Genomic DNA, 22,161 nt, shown 5'->3' with positions numbered 1-22,161 from the left:
TTATTACTTACTTAAATACTAGAATAAATGAGCAAACATATACACAGTGACATGTTTTTTTGAAAATGTAGGTTTAATGAGAACATTTTGACAGAAACATTTATCAATTGGACAACATTCACTTTTCTATACATGTTTCCATCACTAAGAATGTGACAAACGCACTTTGTTGCTGATGCAGTCCTGACAAAATAAACTGCCCGTAAAGTTTTGTTTGACAATCGTTTTAATTCATCCCCCTTTTGTTCCTCACTGACAGACCATTCTTCTCAAATCCTTTCTAAAGAAGAAGATAAACAACAAACATCTCTAAGAAATTGATGATTCGTAACATTTGACGGCTGATAATTCCAAACACTTTCTTGTGATCCGCAAATATTTCTACTTTAACAGCCTCATCGAGTGTACATGACCTAACTACATAATTATCTACCAACCCACCTTTTTATAAATCTTTTTTCTCTCCACCATTACAAGTATGTGCTCATTGTGGGAGCAATTGGCTTTCTCTTTAATATTGTAATGTGTGATGTAAAGTACTTAAGAATAGAAAAGACAAGAACAGTGTTGCATGTAAATGTGAGAATACACAATATGATTTTTTTTTACTTAATTAACAAATTGTGCACACTACATCAGGTACAAACCAGTACACAACACAATACAAGAAATCTGATAATAACAATAAAAAACTAAATACCTAATGGATGTGAATAAAGGAATGTACTGAGAAAAAAAGATATTCCAAATATGTTCAAAAATTAAAAGAATAATAATAATACAAAAGTGAAAGATCTTACTAAGCTAAATAATACAGCTTATGAAGGTGTAGCTCCAGCATGTTGTTGCCTTGTCTCTTCACTGCCACTAAAGGACAACACTGCCCCCTTCTGTACACCAGCTGTACGGTGTCCAGCAGCTCTGGTCTGCTTTCATTCATTCTCTTCAGTTTGACCTGATTCGACCGGATTTGATCTGATTTGATCTGATTTGATTTGATTTGATCTGATCTGATCTGATCTGATTTAACATGGTTTGTCCTGATTTGACCTGACGTGATATGATTTAACATGATCTGACAAGATTTAACATGATCTGATCTGGTTTAACATAATTTATCCTGATCTAAGCTGATCTAACCTGATTTAACATGATTGTACATGATTTGTCCTGATTTACATGGTTTAGCATCTGACATCTGACTCCACAATAATAGCTGATTAAAGCTGACACCTGACTACAGTGTAGTCAATGTGAAGAAATGATCAGATTCTTCTTTTATTTCCTGGACTCTATTTTCTCAAGGTTTCACTAGATGGCGTAAATGGGTCGCTGCGGGTTCTGACATGTTCTGTTGCTATGGTGATGACGCTGGTCAGTGAAAAGTGAACCTGACGCTTCCTTCAACACTTCACGTCACACAAGGTTAGAAAAGAAAAGTCCATCAACATTTGACCATTTTAATTTGAGCTGTATTCCTGGATGTGTATTAACAGGCGACGTTAAAAATAGTCGTTAATGGATGAGGCCAGAAATAATTCACCCGGGTTTCCCATGATGCATCGCTTTATTGTGTCTCGTAGCTCAGGGAGATGAGGGGAAAGTGACACAGGCGCCCTCCGCTGTCTTCTCACCCGACAGGCGAGTCCTCCTCTCAGGCAGCTCCACCGCCATGGCCCGCAGGGCGGAGCGCACTTAGCCGCTGCGGCTGCTCGGTTCATCCACACCTCCCAGCCTGCCACCAGACCCTCGACGGCGGCGTTCAGAGCCATTAGGTAAGTCTTTACCACCAGATGATGTGCGGCTGGAGCCTCGTTAGCTGTTAGCACAAATACAGCCTCACACAAACTCCCCCTTGGTGCATGAACAGGCTGCTTCATCAGAAATACTCAGCAATGATCAGTAATTCATATGACTGTACGTGTGTCTGCGGACAAGGAGAATATCGTCTTTCAAATTCGGCATCCGTCCAAACAGGTTGACTCCAATGACATTTTAACTGTTACATTAGGTTTGCCTTAAATCATTGAATAGCCTACTAGGGGATATACAGTACGCTAATATACAACTCATGATAAACACGCCAGTTTTATTGGATACAAACATCTTCATGGTGCCTTCAATGCATGCCGAATTTCCCAGAACACCTTGGCGAATAAAATAAATCATGATTTGTATTTGGCATTGCTACGTTTCATTTTCTGTACAGCGGGCGATTATTTGTGTATCGGATTGTAACGGGAGCTTGGCGTGGCGAGATCCCCATTCGATAAACAGCACGTACCGGGAATTTAGCTTGTTTGCGGTTTCCTGAAGCTCATTAGCTCTCCCCAACACAACATTAGCTGCAAGGACACGCTTTGTGATGACCGTAGCAAGCGCAGTGAAGGCATCCTCCAGCACATCGGAGGAAGACAAGTGAAATGCTCGTTCACAGGCGCCGCTCCGCCAGGCCCCGGGATTTACGATCATAATCGCTTGTTTTGTGTGATGAGGATGATGATGATGATGATGATGATGATGATGATGATGATGACAAAGAAGGTCGTGTCCTGGGTGATGGTGTCAGTAATGTGAGTGTGAGGTGATGAGGCTGTGGCAGCATCACAGCCAGGACCAGCAGCAGAGGTCTCTCACACGAGCCCGGGGTTCAGGGTGCTGTCCGCAATGCAGGTGCTGAAACTGAAAGTGCCGGGGGAAGCATCAGGCGTCGCTGCCGGCTAACACGTAGCCGTGTGTCCCGCTGCACCTCCAGACAGGGTTAGGGATGGGTACACTTCAGCTTCGGTTGATTACACGTTTTAGATTATGTGTTGTTGTTGTTGGCGAGGTGGGGCGTGGACGTTTAAGATTATTAGAACATAAGCTTTAGGGAGGAGTAGGTTGACTATTCCAGAGTGTGCTTTAAACGCATTTCAATACACAAATTCAACATTGACTTTATTGTCATTCAGATTATACACGACACAAGTGTACAGCAGAACGCTGACAAAAAGCTCACAAGTGAATCATTTACCAATTAGATACTAGCAACAAATTGAAAGAAGATATTCAAATAAAGGCCATAGTCCATACAGCTCAATCCAAAAATGCATTTTGGATATTTGTGCCCAAAGAAACTGAAGCAGTTGGCTGTTAAGCTCTTGTTTTAGCTGAGGATGGAAACTACAAGTTCCTGTATCTTGTTGCTGCAATTCATTGGTTATTTATGTTGTCTGTATGAGGAAATGCTGGTTTGTTTATTAGAGAAAGAAAGACATTGTTTGACCCTAATCTCTGTCTGATAGATTTACCCTCTGCATTGTCTCTGAACAAAGGGACGTAAACGTTGTCTCTTTGATTCCCTGATGTCACTCTAACCTCCATCATGCTATGCTGGAGTCGGCTGAGGTGATGATGTCTTTGCCACTGGAAAGCTATCTAAGCTATTCTAGGAAAGGCATGGGGATGAGAGATGCGCTTGCAACGCAGGCTTTACCGGAAGGACGCCACATTACTCATCAATAATAGATTATCTCTTCATCCTCTATGACACACTGGCTCTGCTTGTGATTACAAGTCAGTTTTTTTAAAAAATTTTTATCACAAGCTTCTTTTCTCCCCTGTAAAACCAATGGAGAAAAACACACATGTAGAAAACTTCTCAATCTGGGGATTGTGTCCAGCCATGTGCCATGGGATGCATTGTATTATTCATGCAAGTAAGCTGATGATGTAAGAGTGAGAACCACTGGGATGTTTTATTCAAGCACACTTTACTGTATATGCGGGGAGAGGCTTTCTCTGCACTCAGAGGGGGGTGTTTCGCAGGGATCAATGTGCTCTTGACTCTCTCAGCCCATTATAGTCTTCTGGCTGAGGGGGGAGATGTTGGCGCTGAGTGATTGTTTCTCTCTCTCTCTCACTATCTGGCTCCTGAGACAAGGGCGTCCAGTGGAGGGGGGGGATGCTGGGGCAAAGGAGAGGCATGCTAAAGACTGGCAGCATCCATGCCACACCCAGTGTCATTGTGATGTCTATCAGTGTGTGCGGCTTTGATTTTTTTTTTTTGTATTAGTGCTGGTTTGGACGCTGAAAGGGAATATTTTCCAGCAGATTAAGCGGCCATCTGTTGTATTTATCTACATGCCAAGTGTAGAAAAGCTGTGATACAATATATGTACATGATACAGTATATTTCATATTTTAGACCTTATTTCCCACTTTAATTCCAGTGTTAGAAATAAAACTACCGTCTGTGCTGAGGAGTAATTCCATTTGATGTCCTGGTAAAATAACAGAATACAGCGTAGATTAAATTAGCATATATTAGATTAGTGTTGCTTTTTAAATGTCTGTTTTATTTTTAATCAATGGCTTAATTTCGGTGATTGGTTGCTAATCACAGCCAGCAAAAAGAGAGCTTGTCTACTTACAGTCACTTAGCCTCTCTCTGCTCGCAGCCTTTATTGTGGATTAATTATATTTGCATTATCCAATAGATCAGTATGGCGTCCAAAGCAAACTGTGTCTGCCAGTTTGCAGACAGGGCAAAGTTGGCGCACATCCCAAACCTCTGATGTTTATGGGCGAAAGAGTGAGAATTAACAGCTTCTTTGCCAAATCTATTTACTTTTATTTAGTCTCCCCCTCCTTTCTCTGTCTCTCCTTGTTTTCCGTACATCTCTTTCTGGAGGTTGCGAGCCTGGTGTGTGTCTGAACGTTATCAGCCATGGCATCTGCAAATGTTTCCCTGGAAAATCAGCTGCACAGCGCACAGAAGAACCTGCTGTTCCTCCAGCAGGACCATGCCAACACGTTGAAGGGGCTGCACGCAGAGGTCCGCAGATTGCAGCAGCAGTGCACAGGTGAGCACCGTCTCATGTTCCCACAATTCTTCTCTTCATGCTGCTGAGGAAAAACCAGCACATTTAAGAACGTTGCATGAGATATCTGAAAACAACAGCGAAAACAATAGATGCCATTAATGGCCCTTGTATTTGGTACCAAATTAAAGCTGATGTGCCGTGGTGCCACTATTAAACCTTTTAGAGAAAGGAAAAGGACTTATGGGAAATGCACTCAAGCCTTAGCGAGCACGCCCTGCACTGTGGTGATGCAACATGGAAAAATGTGCATCGATTGCACCACCAGTAATATATATATACACTGCCCCTAATGAAGGCAAGATGGTCACCCAGTTTAAAGAAAAAAAAGACACTGTGCATTAGTCCAGCTTTTCTGTATCCTTGGCTAACCTGTCACCAAAGCTGATGTGGATCTCTCACTAATCCTGTTAAACGAACATTCCACCATATGTAAATCCCAGACATGTTTTCCACAAACATGCATTAGCGTTAGTTAGGCTGTTTTAGGAGCATGCTGTTTGTTAACTGTCCTGTTGCGGCTTCACACGACACAGACATGTGAGTAACCCTCTCGGTTTGTTTTTTTCACAGACCTGACATATGAGCTCACTGTGAGAGGCTCTGATCCCTCAGGTAAGCAAACATCATTCTGTATAGTACACAAGCACATTCGTTTTCACCAGTGACATTTGATTTCTTGTGCCATTAGCGACAATAATCTGATAGTTTAGTTTTACTTTTACACAAGTGGAAGTGCTTCATATTGTGGAAGTGCACAGCAGCAGCAGACAAACTCTACAACAGGCCGACTTATAAATCTGGGTGTTTCTGTAGAAACAAAGCTCTGTGTCAGTGGACCGGCCCGAGAGCAGAGGGCTCTGTGTGTTTCCTGGTAACAAAGTCCCACCCTGGAAGCAGTGCATTGTGGGACTCCCCCCCCCACTGTTCATTAATGCTCCCACTACTCATTGCCAACTGCCCCTCCCCCGTTGTTACCATGGCCATGACATAGAGTCACAACACTGATCTGATTCAGACCCGGCTCCACTGTCTCCTTGCTGGCTTGATGTACTGCACAGCACAGCAGAGTTCAGTCAGGAGCCCCCCAACATGCAGTTCAGTATATGTGCAGGCTCATGTGTGTAAGTGAAGAGGAAGCATGTTGCACCTCAACGGGAGTCACAGCATTTTATGAGCTTCCGAACGTGGCCCAGATCTGAGTGATGCTGCCAGGGCCTGCAGTCCGAGGCACTATCAGGTTAGCGTGGCGCATCTCAGAGATTGGAGTGCAGGAAATGAGATTATCTGTCACTGCGCTAATGCACAGCCTGCAACCTACTTAGTGCTGCAGGGCTCAGCTGCTCCAGCTGGGGTAAAAATTGAACAGCTCCCTTTTCAAAAATGAAGGGAAAACAATAATCAGAGTAAAGCAACCCTCCCTCTGCTTGAAATAAGTTTAGGAACTGTAAACCCCACATCATATATAATTTAATTTTTGCATATATGCAGACACGGCTGTAGGCGGGTGGGGCAGGGTGGGGGCAGCAGTAATGAAGGTCAGAGCAGGGCAGTGCCGTTGTGTCTATAGAGCTGTAATGTGAGAGTTCTCTGTCCACTGCAGATGAGTCTCCATAGGATCATACTGCGTGTCAGCTGACATTCTCAGTGTCTGCACTTAATGCAGCTGTGGTTAGCTCAGTCTGAGGAGGATGTGTGTCTCTAGGTGTGTATTTCTGATGTGCACTCATTTATGTGTTTACTCCAAGTATTCATCTGTGCAAACACGTAAGAGCTGCTCTTTGATTGCCCTTTCCTGTGTGTGCAGACAGCAGCGAGGTCCGTTGCAAGGAGCTGCAAAGGAGGTGTGAGGAGCTCGAAGCTGAGCTCAAGAAGAAGGAGGAGGAGAACACGGAGCTGCTCAGGGATCTGGAGCAGAAGAATGCCATGATCTCTGTCCTTGAAAACACCATCAAGGAGAGGGAGAAAAAGTATTTGGACGAGCTTAAGATGAAGAGCCACAAGCTGGCCATCTTGTCCGGGGAGCTCGAGCAGAGAGCGAGCACCATCGCGTACCTTACCTCACAACTTCACGCCACTAAGAAGAAGCTGTTGGCCGGCAGCTCCTCAGAGGCCAGCCCCAATGTCAGTCCGGTCACATCATACAAGCCCACGCCGCCTCCAACCAAGGACAGACAGCCTGAAACCCCACGTCGCCGTATGAAGAAGAGCCTCTCGCAGCCTCTTCACCCAGAGTTGACAGAGGTGTACAAGCTCGGCCAGGATGGGAGGCGGCTAATTTTGCGGGAGGCGGTTGACGCCATGCCTGACCCCACACCCTTCCTCCAGGCTGGCAGAGAGTCTCCAGAACCTCAGGTTGTGCGTGAACGGCCTGCTGTCATCCCTCCCATTGCATCTGAGCGCTCCCCCATCCCTCCCCTGGGTGCCATGGCCAGCCCTCGTCACAGCCCCGCTCGAGACCGCCAGTACAGGGGTCACGTGGGCGTGGCGCACCGCATCCCACATGGCACCCCTCCCCTGGCCCCGCCGCAGGCAGAGCTGGAGACACTGGCCGTGGACCAGGTCAATGAGGAGAAGGTTGTGCGGAAGCGTTCAGGAGCCGACAGGACAGTTTGAAACTGCAACGCTAAAATGCACATTAACATACACACATCTACTGTACATGCACTACACTGCAATAGCAGGAATGAGTCTGACCCACTGTGTAGCCTGCTTTTTACACATCATTGCAATGTAAAAGAAAATCACAAGATGATGATTTTGTTTATGGTACTCCATAAAGAGTTTTTCTTAATATATAGTAGAAAAGGACTACTTTAAAGCATGCCAAATGTTTCTTAATACAACCCATTGAGATCTTGTATTACACACAGGTTGTTTTCTTTTGCTTTCATGTGGTGCACACAACCAACTCTCGGCCAAATATCTGCATCAGTGCCTGCTTGACCGGTTCATACACGAGCTGCGTAGTGTAGTCATGGCTATAGCATATCTCTGTCCTCTACATCTTCTCAGAACCCGTCTGGGCGCATCAACAAACTATATAACAAGATGTCTGCAGCTGCGTAGGAATAGAATTGAAACGATGAAACGTAAATGCTTCCAAAACATCTTTCCTCTTCTTGTGATATCAGTATAATAATGTTACTGTAGGTACGAGCTGCATAATGTGCAATTGAAATCTGCTGGTTGTCAAGGTGAACAACTTTGGTGAAAGAGTAATTTCACCCGGCACTTGTTGACTGGTGAAAAACAGCAGCGGCGTACATGTTTGGATGCAGTATGTAACGAGATGAACAGGGAGTCTGTGTGAGTGTGTGTGTGTGTGTGTGTGTGTGTGTGACATTGAGAGAAAGTGAGTGTGTGTGTTTCAGAGAGAGACAATGAAGGCCAGTGTGAGAATTAAGTTTGGGCTTAAACAATATCCATTGATGTTATTTGTGATACAAGGGCAATTTTGAAAACACTGCTGTAGTAGGAATTTGTGATATTATTATTATTGATAATAATCTGTACTTTATAAACGCTGTACATTTGTAATGAATTCTTTTTTTTAATCTATTGTTTAATGGAGAACACAAAAGCACCTCAGTAGTTGCTGCACCACCAACTCGCTGGTAATTATAATCACTCAATAATCTGCTTTTCACATTAACACCACTTGTCCTTGAAGTATATGAATCAATACAATAAAGCAGTGCTTTTTTGGTTTGGTTACTTGATTTCTGTGTATAATGGTGATCAAAATATTAAGGAGAAGACAACATGAAGCTTAAAGTTTGGGGCCATTGCCACATGTCGACTGAACAACTCTTGATCCTAATGAAGAGATGAACGAAAATCTTCCGCCAGGTATTTTCTCATTTAGTGTTTTGACGATGGTTGACCCAAGAGCCTGTTGAAAGTCACCTGTAGGTGTTGACTGGTTGTGATCTGGTGATTGTAACGGCTGTAACGTGTGATTTTGATACTCATCGAATCATTCAATGCCCCCTTGTGTGCTGTAATCAATGCAGCAATTAGTTACTGATACAAGGGAGTGATCAGTGAACAGTTATAACATTATATGAGAAATCACTGAGCTGCTCCGTTGGATAATGTGAAGATGAAGAGTTTTACTATCGTGCACTTCGAAGCTGCTCATTAAGGCAATAGAGACCATCATGCACCAAAAACCTTTCAGTTAACTTTATTAATAAGATTACGGTTCCCTCTCAAAAACATAAACTTCCTGTCCTGACTCTGAAGAGTTTGTCCCTAAAAAGACAGACAAACGTGAATTTCAGCTGTTTATACAGCTGTGTGTGTAGTTCAACCAGTTGGCCACTCGGTGTCACTCAAACAGTAAAAGCTGGGTGATAGAGGTGCATGGAAAATAGGACATATCACCAGTATCCATACAAACACTATGCAGTTATTTTGTGTGATATGTCATTAAACGTGTAGAGTTGTTCCCCTTAACTGAAAACAAATGGCTTAAATGCTCAGATACTGTCTGATGACAAAATGTTTGGAGAACGTCGGTCTCCTCAATAAACTATGAAAAAACACAAAAAGGCCTCTCCTGTTAACTGACCAGAACCAGGATATATCTGCTGATTGAAAAACTCTGAGACTCTAAACTAAAGCACAGTCTTCATTTAAATAAATCAAAAATAATTTCTGAATAAACACCAAACTCACTGAAAGCAAGAGGACATTTGATAAGAACACTTTGTAAATCTTGAAATAATAGTATCCCTGGTGAGGATTTGGCAGGCAGAGATAAATCAGAAAGTCTCACCTTTGATTATATTATTCAGTCTTTAGTGATATGTTGCATTTAAATGTTTTCTGCCTTTCAACCCTCCAGCATAGTTGAAACCTGGTCTCTATTTCAACCTGTTCTGCCACTGCTACAAGTCTTTTCTTGTAATATTTCCGGTAACATTTATTTTAAGACTTCAGTCTCCTGATCTTCAATTTCTCTGTAGATGCAGAGCTAGTGTAGAGTATTCATGTTTGATAGTTGATTTAAATTGAACTACGCATGTTTTGCAATAATTTGTATCAGGTCAAAGATATTGTGCACGAAGCCTGACAATTCCGTAGCAGAGCTTTCTTTACTACATGTGAATCCAGTTTATAAACACTAGACATAAGAAATAATGAATTGTTAATATTGTTATCGTTATTATTTTTAAAATTTCATAGATTTAAAAAAAGAGGTTGGGTGTTAAACTACCAGTAAAGCTATAAGAGTTAATTTTGTTTCAGTCAGAAATATCTGAATGATAGTGACCCCTGTTGGCCAAAGTACTGTAAATACTCAGACAAAAGTTGTTTTGAGAAAAAAAAAAAATACTCATTGTATCCTATCTTTATAAATATGTATAAATAGTTATGTTAAAAATATTACATTCACCAACGATTGATTATTGAATAATATGTTCATATTATGATCTGAATCCATTTAGTACAATCATCTCATACAGTTGAATATGCACATTTCCTGTATCATAAGGCTGTGAAGCTCAAAGACCAAGCATTAGTTTTATATTACAGGTTGTCTGTTAAGATTATAGACACGTCTGCCATTGTTCTCATTATCATACAGTGACTGTTGCGTCCACTGCTGGTAAATACGACTTATTTGCATCCCTGGAACAACCAAAGTTACGATATAAGTGGAGTGTAGCTCCTCCTCCTCAGCTCCGTATCTGCTCACGACAAATACAACAACAGACAAATGTTTAAAATAAACTTTATTCTGACCAAGATATTTGGTTTGACTCACTTAAAGGAGACGTCTCTGTTCACAAAAATACAGTATGTTGTGTTGCAGTGGGGTCAATTATACATATGGTTGTTACAAATCATTTGGCAGAATATTCTGTTCGTATTTACAGTTCAGAAGGCCACTTAATACACTTTACAGGACTGTCAATGAGGGACATTTACTATCAACAGACACATTAAACCAGAAACACTGTTCTCCTCCTATTATTGTCAAAAATACCACAATGCATTCCTGATGGTGATGTCATAGTGTAGAATATTTTAAAATATTAAAATGCTTTGACATGAGAGCCTCCAGATATTGATAATGGAGCAGATCTGAGAGCTGTCAAGTTGATTTTTGATTAAAGTTGCTTTATGAAAGATTTTATAAGTTATTTTTGGCATGTCACCAGAATAAGTGGATTTCTTTATTTTCATTAAATGAAGGAAAGTCTCTTGTTTTTATTCTGAAATTTATTTTTCAACTATCATTTCAAATCAAATTATGATTTAGCAAATTGCTTATGTTGTACTTAAGTGCTTTAGTTTAAATCTTCTATGAATTGTGGCTCACAGAATATTTTTAAGAGACACAGTTTTTGTTGATATGTTAATGCAGAGAGTTGTGATGTCATCACTGTTCAGGCTCTTATCTCTTGGCAGGCGATGTCCTTTTCTGCAGCTGAAAGCCTGGACAGAGAGGTGACAATGGGTTACTTAAAGACATTTATATGACATTTAGAGATATAAAAAGTGCAAACCTGAATCTGTAAGTGTTAACTGATTCAACTCCTCCTCCAGCTGCTCAGTGGTAATATTCAAGAGTCCGTGAGGTACGGCGGGGAGGGAACTGAACAGGTCACCAGAGAGAACGGACTCCCCGGAGGGACGCAGGCGGTTTGTTGGAACCTCAGGTAAATCTGCGATTGTTTCTGGCTTTGACTCGTCCAGCAGAGACTTCAGTTCTTCCTCCAACTCATCCATGTCTTCATCTACAGAAAAGAACATTACAAATTTAGCTCTCATTGATATTCATATAAACAATCCACTGTATAAAACATATGGCAATAACGCAAAGGCATACCTGCGCTGGTCACCCCACTGGATAGAGTTTGATTCACCTCATCTTGGGTGTCACATAACTGTTGAAATGATAGAAAAGATCTATTAAGGTGCTTAAGACAAATATTCAATCAAAATGATCAAATACAGTAATAATTGTCTTAAAATCTACCAATACCTCCTGGATTTGATCCACAAGGTTCTCTGCACGTTCCACAGTCACGTCCTTAAGAGAGACTCTGAGGGCTGACACTCCAGCCTGATATGCTTGAATAACCTACAGACATCAGCACAGACAGCACACACTGTAAGTACTGACAATAACCTTTACAGAAAGAGTGTTGACGTTTTTTACCATCTTATCAGTCTGTGATTGGGCGATTCTGTCCAGGATTCCTCTGATTGTCTCCAGTTTGGCAAATAAGTTGTCTGCCCTCTTCTCTACCCTCTTGCGGCCTCTCAAACACCTCAGGGCCTGTGGAATACATGATGAATATAACCAACTGCACTGACTGGATCGGATACTTAGTGAAAATCTGTTTTATGCAAGTTAAATTGGTAGAAACCTGTGATTTTTTCCCTTCCGACAGCAGAAGCTTTGCCTCCTCTCTGCACCTGCACATAGATAATGTAAAGCAGTTAGAGTCTTACTGTCAGAATGCAGTGAAATCCATCTTGCCTGACTCAAACTCCAATGCCTGGAAATGGATGACTCAGGAATCAAGTTGCACACAAGGCACAGGTTGTTTCAGAAGATGAGCAATTTCACTCTGAATATATAATATACCATCTTAAATGTGATTCTCTGAAATAATAATATAATATGATGAATCCACACTCTTACAGGTTCAATACCACTGACTTTGGCTCAAACTGACTGCCTTGGTTACAAATACTTACCAGTTTACTACTAAACATTCTATTTGAAGTTCATATCCAGGTTGACGACTTACTTGTCAGCCTCCAGGCCCAGTTTCTCTACCCGCTCCCCCAGCAGCTTCTCACTGTGCTGCAGCTGGTAGACTCCGATATCCACATCACTGACTGGAGAGACGCGGTCCTGCCCTGGCAGACAAAACTTTACTATCTGTGGGGAAAACACAGAAGGAAAGAGGGAGATTACTAACCAAAGACGCCTCTAAATACTACAAATGAACAGTTTGTGGACTGACGTGGTCCCACTTCACACCTTCTCGCCTTCGTGCAGTGAGACCAGCACTTGTTTGTCCCTCTGCAGCTGCAGGAGAGCCATGCACAGGGTGCTCTCGTCAGCACAGACTCCAGAGGAGAGGGTACAGAGCTCTTGAAACGACAGAACGGAGCGGCTTGCAAACTCACTGCTCCTGTAGACCCTGAGCAGTTCTGCAGCTTTCTCCTGGAAAACACAAGATCGATTAGAATATTATAGCAGCTGCCATCTTGATGGTCTCATTACGATAAAGGAGACAGGAAAAGGAAGACCTATCGACGTTGTTTTTGAAAATCAGAGACTGCAGTTCTGACACACCTTCATTAACATCATTAAAACCCACCTCTTCAGAGAGGTTTAGAATTTGTGATAAATGATGTGTAATTGAAATGTTTTGTCTTTAAATACTTTATGAAACATTGAATAGCTGACAAACATGGGTACAAATAAAAACTTTAGGCATCACACAACACAACACAACAGTATGACTAAATAATAAAAACAGATTGTTATTATTACATTGTTAAAATAATAAAATACATAATAAGAAGAAATTTAATTCAACAAAGAGATAGGGAATGAATTCAATTTTAGTTATTTCATCATACTAATTATAAAGGTGCATTTTAATTATTAATTCATTGAATATGATGTTTTTGTTTGATTGTATCTGTTTTAACCAATGTAACGTGTCTCAGAGAATTGTTTAAAGCACTAAATATAAAATATATCATTATTAGTATAGTTTTCCACAGCGGTTTGCATATCTAATATATAACATTTTTGTTTAGATGCATATGAAATCTGACTTAGTGTAATGTGCTGCTGCAATATAAATCTTAGCAGACAATAATATAAGCAACAATCAGATACATTTAATGTACAGTAGCTTACTGCAATAACAGAGACCAATATCATGGAGGCTCAAGTTCTATGACACTGCTGCTGCATCTGAATCTCATTGTTAACAGACAGTGGGTTTGACCAACCTTCACCACTTCGATGACCACAAACGACTCCTCCAGAGGGACCGTGCTGCCGCTGCCCAGCAGAGTGGAGAAGGTCCACTTCAGGGGCTTCACCAGCAGCAGGCCCACCCCCCAGGACACCCAGCCACAGTCCACGTTAGCTGCGAACTCAGACTCCCTCTGGATCTTCCCACACCTGCCGGGAGAAAGCACGCAGACAGTGGGATAAACAAGCGGACCGAGCCTGAGACGTGTGGAGCAAGGAGCTGTGTCTACCTGGACATGGACTGGAGGACCGTGGCTAAGCCCAGCGGGGACTTCTCCTTCCTCCTGAAGCTGTGGTTCAGCTCCTGCAGGCGGACACACACGGAGCCCTGGTGCCTGCAGCTGCTCAGGACCAGAGCCGTCCAGAAGTCCGTCTTACTGTCCCAGTCCGTCGTGTCCACGTCCCGGTTCTCCTTGAAGTCGGAGAACATGAAGTTCATCCGCTCGTCGTCGTCCCAGTCCGGTGGCAGCGGCATGTCGGCGGAGTTAGACATTGGTAGGAAGCTAAACGTTAGCTGTAGACGTAGCAACACCCCGCAGACAGGAGTGGTGCCTAATGTTAGCTGGTTCAGAACCAGGGGAGTGTTGTGTTAGCCTAGCTTAGCTTCGCTGTCCTCACCAGGAAACAGAAACCTACCAGTGACCGTCACTGAGCTCAGGGTGTGGAGGTGGAGGTTCGCTCACATGCCGCCGCCACAGAAAGCTCCCCTCAGCCCGGGGCATCACAGTGTGGCTAACAGCTAGCGTCTCACATGTCAACAACAACACACGGCGGAGCCAGAGCGCTTCATCTGTCAGCTCAGGACCGTGCGGGAGGGCGGTGTGTAGTCATGTACGTGCCATTACGTTTCTTCCGCCCACGCGGAAGTACTGAATCCAAAAAAAACAAGCGCACCCATGACTCTGCTCGAAAGCACGAGGATCGATGAGATTTTGTCTTTAACTTTACTTTTTAATAATTTGTTTTCTGTACGTTTTTCTTTATTTATTCATCATTATATATGTTAGAATAAGATATTCTATATTATAATTGTATTTGTGTTATGTATGTATAAGTGTTTTGATTCTTTAAGGAGTTTGTTTTTATTTATTTCATTTATTGTTATTTATTTTTTGTGTTTTTACTTGTGTTTTTTCTTTGTGAAGCACTGTCTATATCTATCTGTCTGTCTGTCTGTCTATCTGTCTGTCTGTCTGTCTGTCCGTCTGTCTGTCTGTCTGTCTGTCTGTCTGTACAACAGAAAGTCGTGTTGTGTCTGCTGGTGTTCTTAATGGTCTTTTAAAAGCAGTTAGAACCACATACAACTAATAACAAGAGCTATAAAGAGGATTTAATCATACACAGATCCCACCCTCCCTTTCATGTGCAAATGTACACAGCAACAATTAGATACAGCTTGTGACTGTGTATTGAAAAAGAAGATGACATTAGAGGGTTTAATATACATTCTCTGATCTTGTTATAGTTCCCACAAATGTCCTTTTTTTTATAGAATGCCTCTTGAATTGATTAACTGGTCTAATTGCTATAAGTTATACAGACAAGAGTGCAGTTGTTTTAAAATTTCCCATGTTTTCAAAAAAATGAATAGTCTCTGTCTTAAACTGAAAGAATATTTGGGGATTTGGCACTATAACAAAATCAAGGAATGTCTCATTCAAAGATTAAATGATAAAAATAAACAGAGCAAAATTTAAGTCAGTTCGCATTATCATTTAAATATGGGGGCCTTTGTTTAGTCTGCTCAGGCCATGATCCCATCTTATTATTGCAGAACAAACATTGAATCCGAAACAGATTTAAACTATCTTTTATACAAAGATGAACACAATGATTTAAATTATTGCAGTTGTAAGTATTGCTTGTTTACATAGTTATATCATGTGTACAGCATCATGCAAAAGGCTACACAGTTAAACGACACCGTGTAATTTACAAAACCTCAATAGTTTTACAGTTAGATATAATTTCCAGTGTCATTCAGTGAATAATTCAGATGATGCACATGCACATCATTTTCACATTAGTAAAGTACAATATACAACATAGTACTTTCAAAAATACATGGCTTAAACATGTGTTTGGCAGAAGCAGTGATATGATGACACTTATGTTGGCATGTTAAATGTTCACATCATTTCATTCATATTTTAAGGGACAGTGCATAAAAAGAGATTAATCATTCAATCAGTTTCCTCTCTTAAAACATGAACTATAACAGCAGGTCTTTAGTTACATGGCATAAACATTTTTGCAGTCTTTCATTTATTTGGCACATTATATACTCAGCGACTGACTGTACTGTAACATGTCTACTTGGCGCTGAGATCCACCAACAGGTGCTGGTAGGCCAGGGTGCTGCCTTTAAAGCTGGCGGTCAGCAGAATGTCCTTGTTGTCAACGGTGACCAAGCTGAACGCCCGCGGTGCTCTCATGTTGAGCTCCTGGAAGGGCTGAAAGCGCTGCGTGAGGTCATCCCACAGGTAAACTCTGGAGAAGGAGAAATCACTTCCAAGAATGAGGTACTGGCGGAGGCCCACAGTGAAAGGATACACAGACATCGAGCCCCGAGATGGCAGAGTCTGGATCTCTATGAAACGCTGGCCTTCCCAGCGGAGGATCTTGGAGTCACCAATGAAGCGTGTGAGGCAAAGGTAGAGAACTTTCCTCACCCAGAAGTGTTTGACCATCTGCACGTCGGCCAGCTCTGTGATTAGGGAGTGGAAGGCAAACTGCTTCTGGCTTCGGTTCCACTGGTAAACCACCGGTGGTTGAGAGGCGCTGGAGAGGATGAGGTGAGGCTTTCCCGCCACATCAAGGAACTCCACGTGGGTGTCCCGGTGCCAGGGATGGAGGGACTGGTGGGAGTAGAAGCCATTGCTGTTCCAGCGATAGATGCTGGTGGAGCCTGCCTTGGAGCTGTCTGCCACAATGAAGTACCACTCTTCATCCAGCTGGAAGGTGTCCACAAAGTTGGGCTTCCTCACACGAGTGGTGTCTATGTCTTGGATCTTCACGAAGCGCAGCGGACCCTCTTCCCACCTGTGACAACATCAAAAGTTTTCAAAGTGTTCCTGAAGCTTAACAAAATAAAATGAAGTTTGGCATTTCACTTCCTTGTTTAAAGTTAGATTAGAGGATTGATACCACTCTCACGTTAAAACTTCTTAACTGTTATCTTAGCATAAAGTGCAATGGGACAACTGCACCTGAATTAGTCTAGAACACAATGTCCTGTAAAAAAAGATTTTTTGTTTTACTTTTTTTATCTTTGGACCGAACCAAGCTTTCCCTCTGTCTTGTAATAATAATAATAATAATAACAATAATTATTAAACCTTTCAAAAAAGCCATTGCACAGGGCTTCACAAAGAGGACAAATAAAGACTTAAGGCCAAATGATCCAGTCTCACTTGTAGATATGAGATCCGCCAAAAAGCTGAGCCACCACCATGTAAAGTGTGTTGTTTATCACCACAGGTTTGCAGTACACAGCAGAGCGAGCTGCAACACCCAACAGGAAAAAGAACAATTATAATTTGTTTTTTTTAAACATGGAAATGTGGCATTTTTATTATTTCATAATAACTTGCAGGTGATGTTGTGAAAGCTCCTGAAGACCAGCTCCACATGATCCCACACATACAGAGTACAGAAGCCTGAGTCAGGCTGAGCGAAGGCCACAAAGTGATCTCCACCAAACTCATACGTCTCCACAGACACAGAGTGGAAAGGGAAGGTTTCATACACAGCAAAATCTATGGGAAGGAAAACCAGTGGGAGAGAAGTTAGAAACCAGGAAGTCATGTTGTGGCTTCAGATCAATCACAATGTTCAGCAGAGACCAAGTAAAACCTGCGCTGATGCAGCTGAAGTCTCGTGGTACGAGGTCGTGGATTCTGCGTCCCTGGAACTCAAAGGGGCTGGCACAGTAGATGGCAGGAACAGAGGTGTTGGTCTTCTCCATCCAGTCGACCAGCCACTTGATTTTACAGTCACAGCGGAAAGAGTTCCCCCGCAGGTCTCTGAGGAACACACAAGAGAGAGTGTATCAGATAACAACTAAATAAAAATAGATAAATATTATTCTCATTCTCATTCTCTTTTTTTTTCTCACTCCTATTCTTCTTCTTCTCATTTTTCTTCTTCTTAATATCATAAGTATTCCAAAGTATTACTCTTATTATTTTCATTAGAGTAACAAGTCTGACGGAGCTTTAATATGACAGTTACACAGCTGTTCTGTACCTGTTCTCTTCCCCACTCTCTTTCTTCTCTCTCCCCTATTTTCTCTGCTCACCCCAACTGGTCGAGGTTTCTCCCTGAGGTTTTCTTCTCTCCACCATCGCCAAGCGTTTTCTGGTTGTGGGAACTGTTGGGTTCCTCTGCAAGGTCTCAACCTTAATATGTTAAAGGCCTTGAGATAATGTTTGTTGGCTCAATTCAAATAAAATTGAAATTGAAATTAACCATCAAAATCTTACAGGACGGCAAAACAAGTAAATCAGCGTAGTTTAAATTAGAAACAAGCCACACTCTTGAGCTAGACAGTTTTTCAGACGAGTGCAGCGCTCCACTAAAGCCTCAGGGAGCCCAAGCGGACCAGTGTTTTGTCGTGACACATTGTCGGGGCAAAGCTCTCGGGACGTCACTGTTTTAGATTTCAGCGTGGGCTCACTTACAAATCTGTGAGGATCTCTAGATGTTTGAAGAGATCTCTGGGCAGCTGCTGCAGGTTGTTATTTGAGAGAGATCTGAAAGGAAAAGAGGAAACAGTCATGTCTGGCTTGTAGAGTCAGTAATTGCCAAAGAATCTCAGCGTCTTCGCCCGCGAAAAATACTCACAGATGAGTCAAGGATTTGAGTCCTCTGAGGGTGTACTTTGACAGAGCCTGGATGTCATTATTCTCAATGAACCTGGGAGGAGAAGGAATTGCTCATATATGACAGAGAGATGCAACACATTTTATAAAGCCGTTTCTGTTTGTATTGTAATGATGAGAATACAATAAGAGTGGGATTGTGAGAGTCATTATTTCACTGCAGGCCTCTGGGGGATGTCGAACACTATCTTAAGGAATACATAGATCTGAGTTGGCAACAAATGAAGATAATGCAGAAAGATATTTAACTTTTTTTCATTTGTATTCGATAACTCAGAGGCACTCATATAATTTGTGTATTGGCCACAGAAAAGTAGGAAGTTAAATGACTCTTAATGGTAAAAGCTCATGTTCTGTCTTTGAGTAATGTGATAAATCGAAGCTCTGCGTGCTGCACCATCTGATCCTGCCCTGTCTTTGTATTATTATCTGTTGATAGTTGAGGACATACAGCAGCAGCAGATGTTCTGGAGGTCGCTGGATATGAAAATATGACTTTATTCGAATTCACAGCGGGTAGCGCCGGTAGTGGCGGCGATTCAAAGACACAGTGCCAAGCCTGAAGTATGGCCATCACAGAGAGCTGCACACTCCAGGCAATCAGCTAACTACTCTGTAAAGCTCATCAATTCCACAGGAGGGAATATGCAGCTTCATCACACTACAGCTGCAGTGTGCTCACTGTTGTAGGAGGATTTATTTTCAGGTTTACTCTTGGCATTCTTTGCTCTACTGCAGAGTCCGGTCCTTAAATCTTACTGACTCTCGTTCATTCAATTCACCCTATGCAGAAACAAACCTGCCGAGACTTAGTGTGACTTATCATTCACAAAAGCAAACAATACAACAACAACAAAAAAGATAAAATAGCTCAAAAACTCAATACAAGCACACCTAACCTACTTCGGTGCGACTGTAGTATACTAGTAATTGTTAAAATATAATTTAGGTGTGGCACAAGAAGATGAGAGTCACAGTCAGAAAACTGACTCACTGTCGTATACAATAACATCTGTTCAAACTTTTCCAACATGAGGTCATACAAGACCAAATTAGGCCGTAGCAGCAACACGCCTCAGTGTATTGACCTCAGCAAGGGTCATATTACGGCTAACAAATGTAACCTTTAATTTGTAAGTGTAAATTAAGTAGTATGGCTGGACAATAAAACAATATCAATGATTATTGCGATATCATTTTCATTGATAGCAATATAACAAAGGCTCAATATATATCAATATAATTCTTATAGATTTTGCAACCACAGTGAGGATCTTGGATTCAGTACCATAAGGTGAGACACTCACAGGTACTGCAGGTGAGACAGACCAGCGAAGGCATCATTAGAGACTGTGGTGAATGTGTTGGAGTTCAAGAGCCTGTAGAAAAGAGGGAATAATGAAACAAATCATCAAATCATACTGATGGTCTTGTGTGTGTCCAACTAAAAAGTGAAATATATAAGAAACTGATTGTAATTTCAAAATGATAACAATTTGTTTTGGGCAAATTTAGAAATGTTTAAGAAGAAGAATGAAAAGACTAGTTGTGGTCTCGATAAACATTCACAGCATATAAAGAAAACCATACAGCTGAACTATAAGATAAATACAGTTTACAAGGACACACAAGCACACTCTCATGATTCCATCTGTGGAGACAAACAGGCCTTTGTCTTTTGGAGCACAATTGAAGGGAGTCAGTCATCGGCAATGACACTGCTACAGAGCCACTTTACACTTATTACTGCTATGTCACCAGTGCGTTCAATAACCATTCATTTCCAGCAGCTCAAGTCCTGTTATTGTCACTGCGAAACAACAGACGTCTGAGTGTGCGACAGTATCAGCCGTGTGGAGACGTACCTGAGATATCAAGTTTTGTGACTGTATTTACAGATAAGGGCAAACTAACTTGTTGTGAGACAGATACTGAGTTGAAACGTTAGGTCGGGTGGAGGAACTCACAGGAACTGTAGCAGGTGAAGGTGTGAGAAAGCTCCCTCTGGGATTGTAGTGAAGGCCGCGTTCACCATGGTCCTGTTCAGACAACATCAGTTATCATGTCTCCTTGGTGATAACATGCAGATTACACAGGCAGTGCCAAAGCTCTGGAGTGTCATGTGTTTCATAGTGGAACCTTTTCTTTTCTCAACATTAATCAAGTCATTTTACATTCCTTCTTGTCTCAGGACACTTCTAGCTTTACAGTTCACATATGAAGGAGAGACTCTTTTCAAAACTAGGGCACATAACTTCCTTCTCCACTTCTTTACTTCTTCTCTACTGTAGAATGAGGGCACCTCCATCAGCCCGTGCTCCTGTATTCCCTTGACTCTTTAAACCCAGTGTTCAATCCAGGGGCAATGGAAGTCAATATGAGATGAAAGGGGTGGTCTTGACCTCCCCTTCCCCTCCCATCAAGTGTTAATCTATCCATTTCATTATACACACTTCATTTATCGAGCGCACTCTCTTCAAGATGAAATCTCTCAGAGGAGAAGCAGGTCTCCTGCAGAGAGATACTGAGTCTATTGTTAGTATTCCTCCCTGGAGCTCGGCAGGATTTTATTGCTGTGCTCCCTCAACTAAGTTCAGCATCAAGCAGAGGGACGCTATTTTTTATTATCATTATGTCATTCTGGCTGCTCAGCATCTCTCTGTGAATGCAAATACACTGCATCAAGGAACAAGAAACAAAGAAACATATATATTCAGTCCTGTATAAGACAAGTAGGGTTTTTATGCATCATTACATAATGGAGGGTGACATCAGGGATGTAGCCATCTGTACCAGCCTACATGCTGCTGAGACAGGTTATCATGCTTTCAGCGAGTGAAAAGCGCACACATTATTTTTGTTTCTACTCACAGAGAGATGATCCCAGGGGGGAAGCTCTTGGGAATGGCCTTGGTGTCCACACAGAAGGCACTGTCTTTGGTGCAAGAGCAGGTCGAAGGACAGCGGGGTATCTTGGGGGCTCTCTTGGCGGTCGATTCCCTCGGCAGGCAGAGATACAGGCACAGGAGGGACACGCAGATCAGCCTCATCCATCTAGGTCCCAGCTCCATCATCCTTAGGCAGGAACAGAAAAAGGGAAGCTGTGAGAAGTGAGGTTCCTGAAGTTTTTCCTTAAGTGGCAACGACCCCAGCAGCTCTGATGATGCTGAGAACAGAGTTGAGAGAGACAGCAAGAGAGAGAGAGAGGGAAGGATGGAGTAAAGGTATAGTGTATCCTGGGTGGGTGTGGGTGCTCTGCAGCTTCCCTTGGATCTGTGCAGCCTCTGTAGTGCACACTGCAGGAATGACGAGCAGGGCTGCTCTCTCCGCACTACGACCTGTGGGCAGCGTCGCTGACAATGAATTATTTACTGTGAAAAGCCTTAAA

General features: G+C 42.2%; 3 protein-coding genes across 4 annotated transcripts; 1 reads left to right on the top strand and 2 right to left on the bottom strand.

Moving 5' to 3' along the window:
* The first annotated feature begins 1,526 nt into the window (after positions 1-1,526).
* On the top strand, positions 1,527-8,582 carry ccdc92 (coiled-coil domain containing 92). The gene is made up of 4 exons (XM_035165062.2): positions 1,527-1,775; positions 4,676-4,847; positions 5,439-5,480; positions 6,673-8,582. The coding sequence occupies exons 2-4, from the start codon at positions 4,712-4,714 to the stop codon at positions 7,479-7,481; spliced, it is 987 nt and encodes a 328-aa protein (XP_035020953.1). The 5' UTR covers positions 1,527-1,775; positions 4,676-4,711; the 3' UTR covers positions 7,482-8,582.
* A 2,010-nt stretch (positions 8,583-10,592) lies between these two features.
* On the bottom strand, positions 10,593-14,687 carry chmp7 (charged multivesicular body protein 7). 2 transcript variants are annotated; one of them, XM_035166445.2, is made up of 10 exons: positions 14,121-14,687; positions 13,866-14,040; positions 12,877-13,062; positions 12,641-12,774; positions 12,254-12,302; positions 12,043-12,162; positions 11,866-11,964; positions 11,710-11,767; positions 11,407-11,617; positions 10,593-11,315 (listed from the first exon to the last, which is right to left on the bottom strand). In XM_035166445.2, the coding sequence occupies exons 1-10, from the start codon at positions 14,381-14,383 to the stop codon at positions 11,267-11,269; spliced, it is 1,344 nt and encodes a 447-aa protein (XP_035022336.1). In that variant the 5' UTR covers positions 14,384-14,687; the 3' UTR covers positions 10,593-11,266. The 2 variants fall into 2 exon arrangements, with proteins under 2 accessions (XP_035022336.1, XP_035022335.1); XM_035166444.2 differs by having other exon boundaries at positions 11,387-11,617; positions 14,121-14,686.
* A 511-nt stretch (positions 14,688-15,198) lies between these two features.
* On the bottom strand, positions 15,199-22,161 carry lgi3 (leucine-rich repeat LGI family, member 3). The gene is made up of 9 exons (XM_035164974.2): positions 21,645-22,161; positions 20,741-20,812; positions 20,081-20,152; positions 18,736-18,807; positions 18,573-18,644; positions 17,746-17,915; positions 17,484-17,648; positions 17,304-17,394; positions 15,199-16,932 (listed from the first exon to the last, which is right to left on the bottom strand). The coding sequence occupies exons 1-9, from the start codon at positions 21,845-21,847 to the stop codon at positions 16,203-16,205; spliced, it is 1,647 nt and encodes a 548-aa protein (XP_035020865.2). The 5' UTR covers positions 21,848-22,161; the 3' UTR covers positions 15,199-16,202.

This window comes from Hippoglossus stenolepis, chromosome 9, assembly GCF_022539355.2.
Source record: "Hippoglossus stenolepis isolate QCI-W04-F060 chromosome 9, HSTE1.2, whole genome shotgun sequence".
NCBI lineage: Eukaryota > Metazoa > Chordata > Actinopteri > Pleuronectiformes > Pleuronectidae > Hippoglossus > Hippoglossus stenolepis.
Note: the sequence above shows the minus strand (reverse complement) of the source record. Positions and strands in the feature narration are given on the sequence as shown.

Coding starts and splice junctions, on each gene's coding strand:
- ccdc92 (XM_035165062.2), top strand. CDS start 4,712: ATGGCATCTGCAAATGTTTCCCTGGAAAATCAGCTGCACAGCGCACAG. Junction 4,848..5,438: donor ATTGCAGCAGCAGTGCACAG/GTGAGCACCGTC, acceptor TTTTTTTCACAG/ACCTGACATATGAGCTCACT. Junction 5,481..6,672: donor GAGAGGCTCTGATCCCTCAG/GTAAGCAAACAT, acceptor CTGTGTGTGCAG/ACAGCAGCGAGGTCCGTTGC.
- lgi3 (XM_035164974.2), bottom strand. CDS start 21,847: ATGATGGAGCTGGGACCTAGATGGATGAGGCTGATCTGCGTGTCCCTC. Junction 20,813..21,644: donor CCCCCTGGGATCATCTCTCT/GTGAGTAGAAAC, acceptor TTGTCTGAACAG/GACCATGGTGAACGCGGCCT. Junction 18,645..18,735: donor CTCAAATCCTTGACTCATCT/GTGAGTATTTTT, acceptor TTTTCCTTTCAG/ATCTCTCTCAAATAACAACC.
- chmp7 (XM_035166444.2), bottom strand. CDS start 14,383: ATGTCTAACTCCGCCGACATGCCGCTGCCACCGGACTGGGACGACGAC. Junction 11,618..11,709: donor CAGTGGGGTGACCAGCGCAG/GTATGCCTTTGC, acceptor TCTTTTCTGTAG/ATGAAGACATGGATGAGTTG. Junction 11,316..11,386: donor GTTAACACTTACAGATTCAG/GTTTGCACTTTT, acceptor CTCTCTGTCCAG/GCTTTCAGCTGCAGAAAAGG.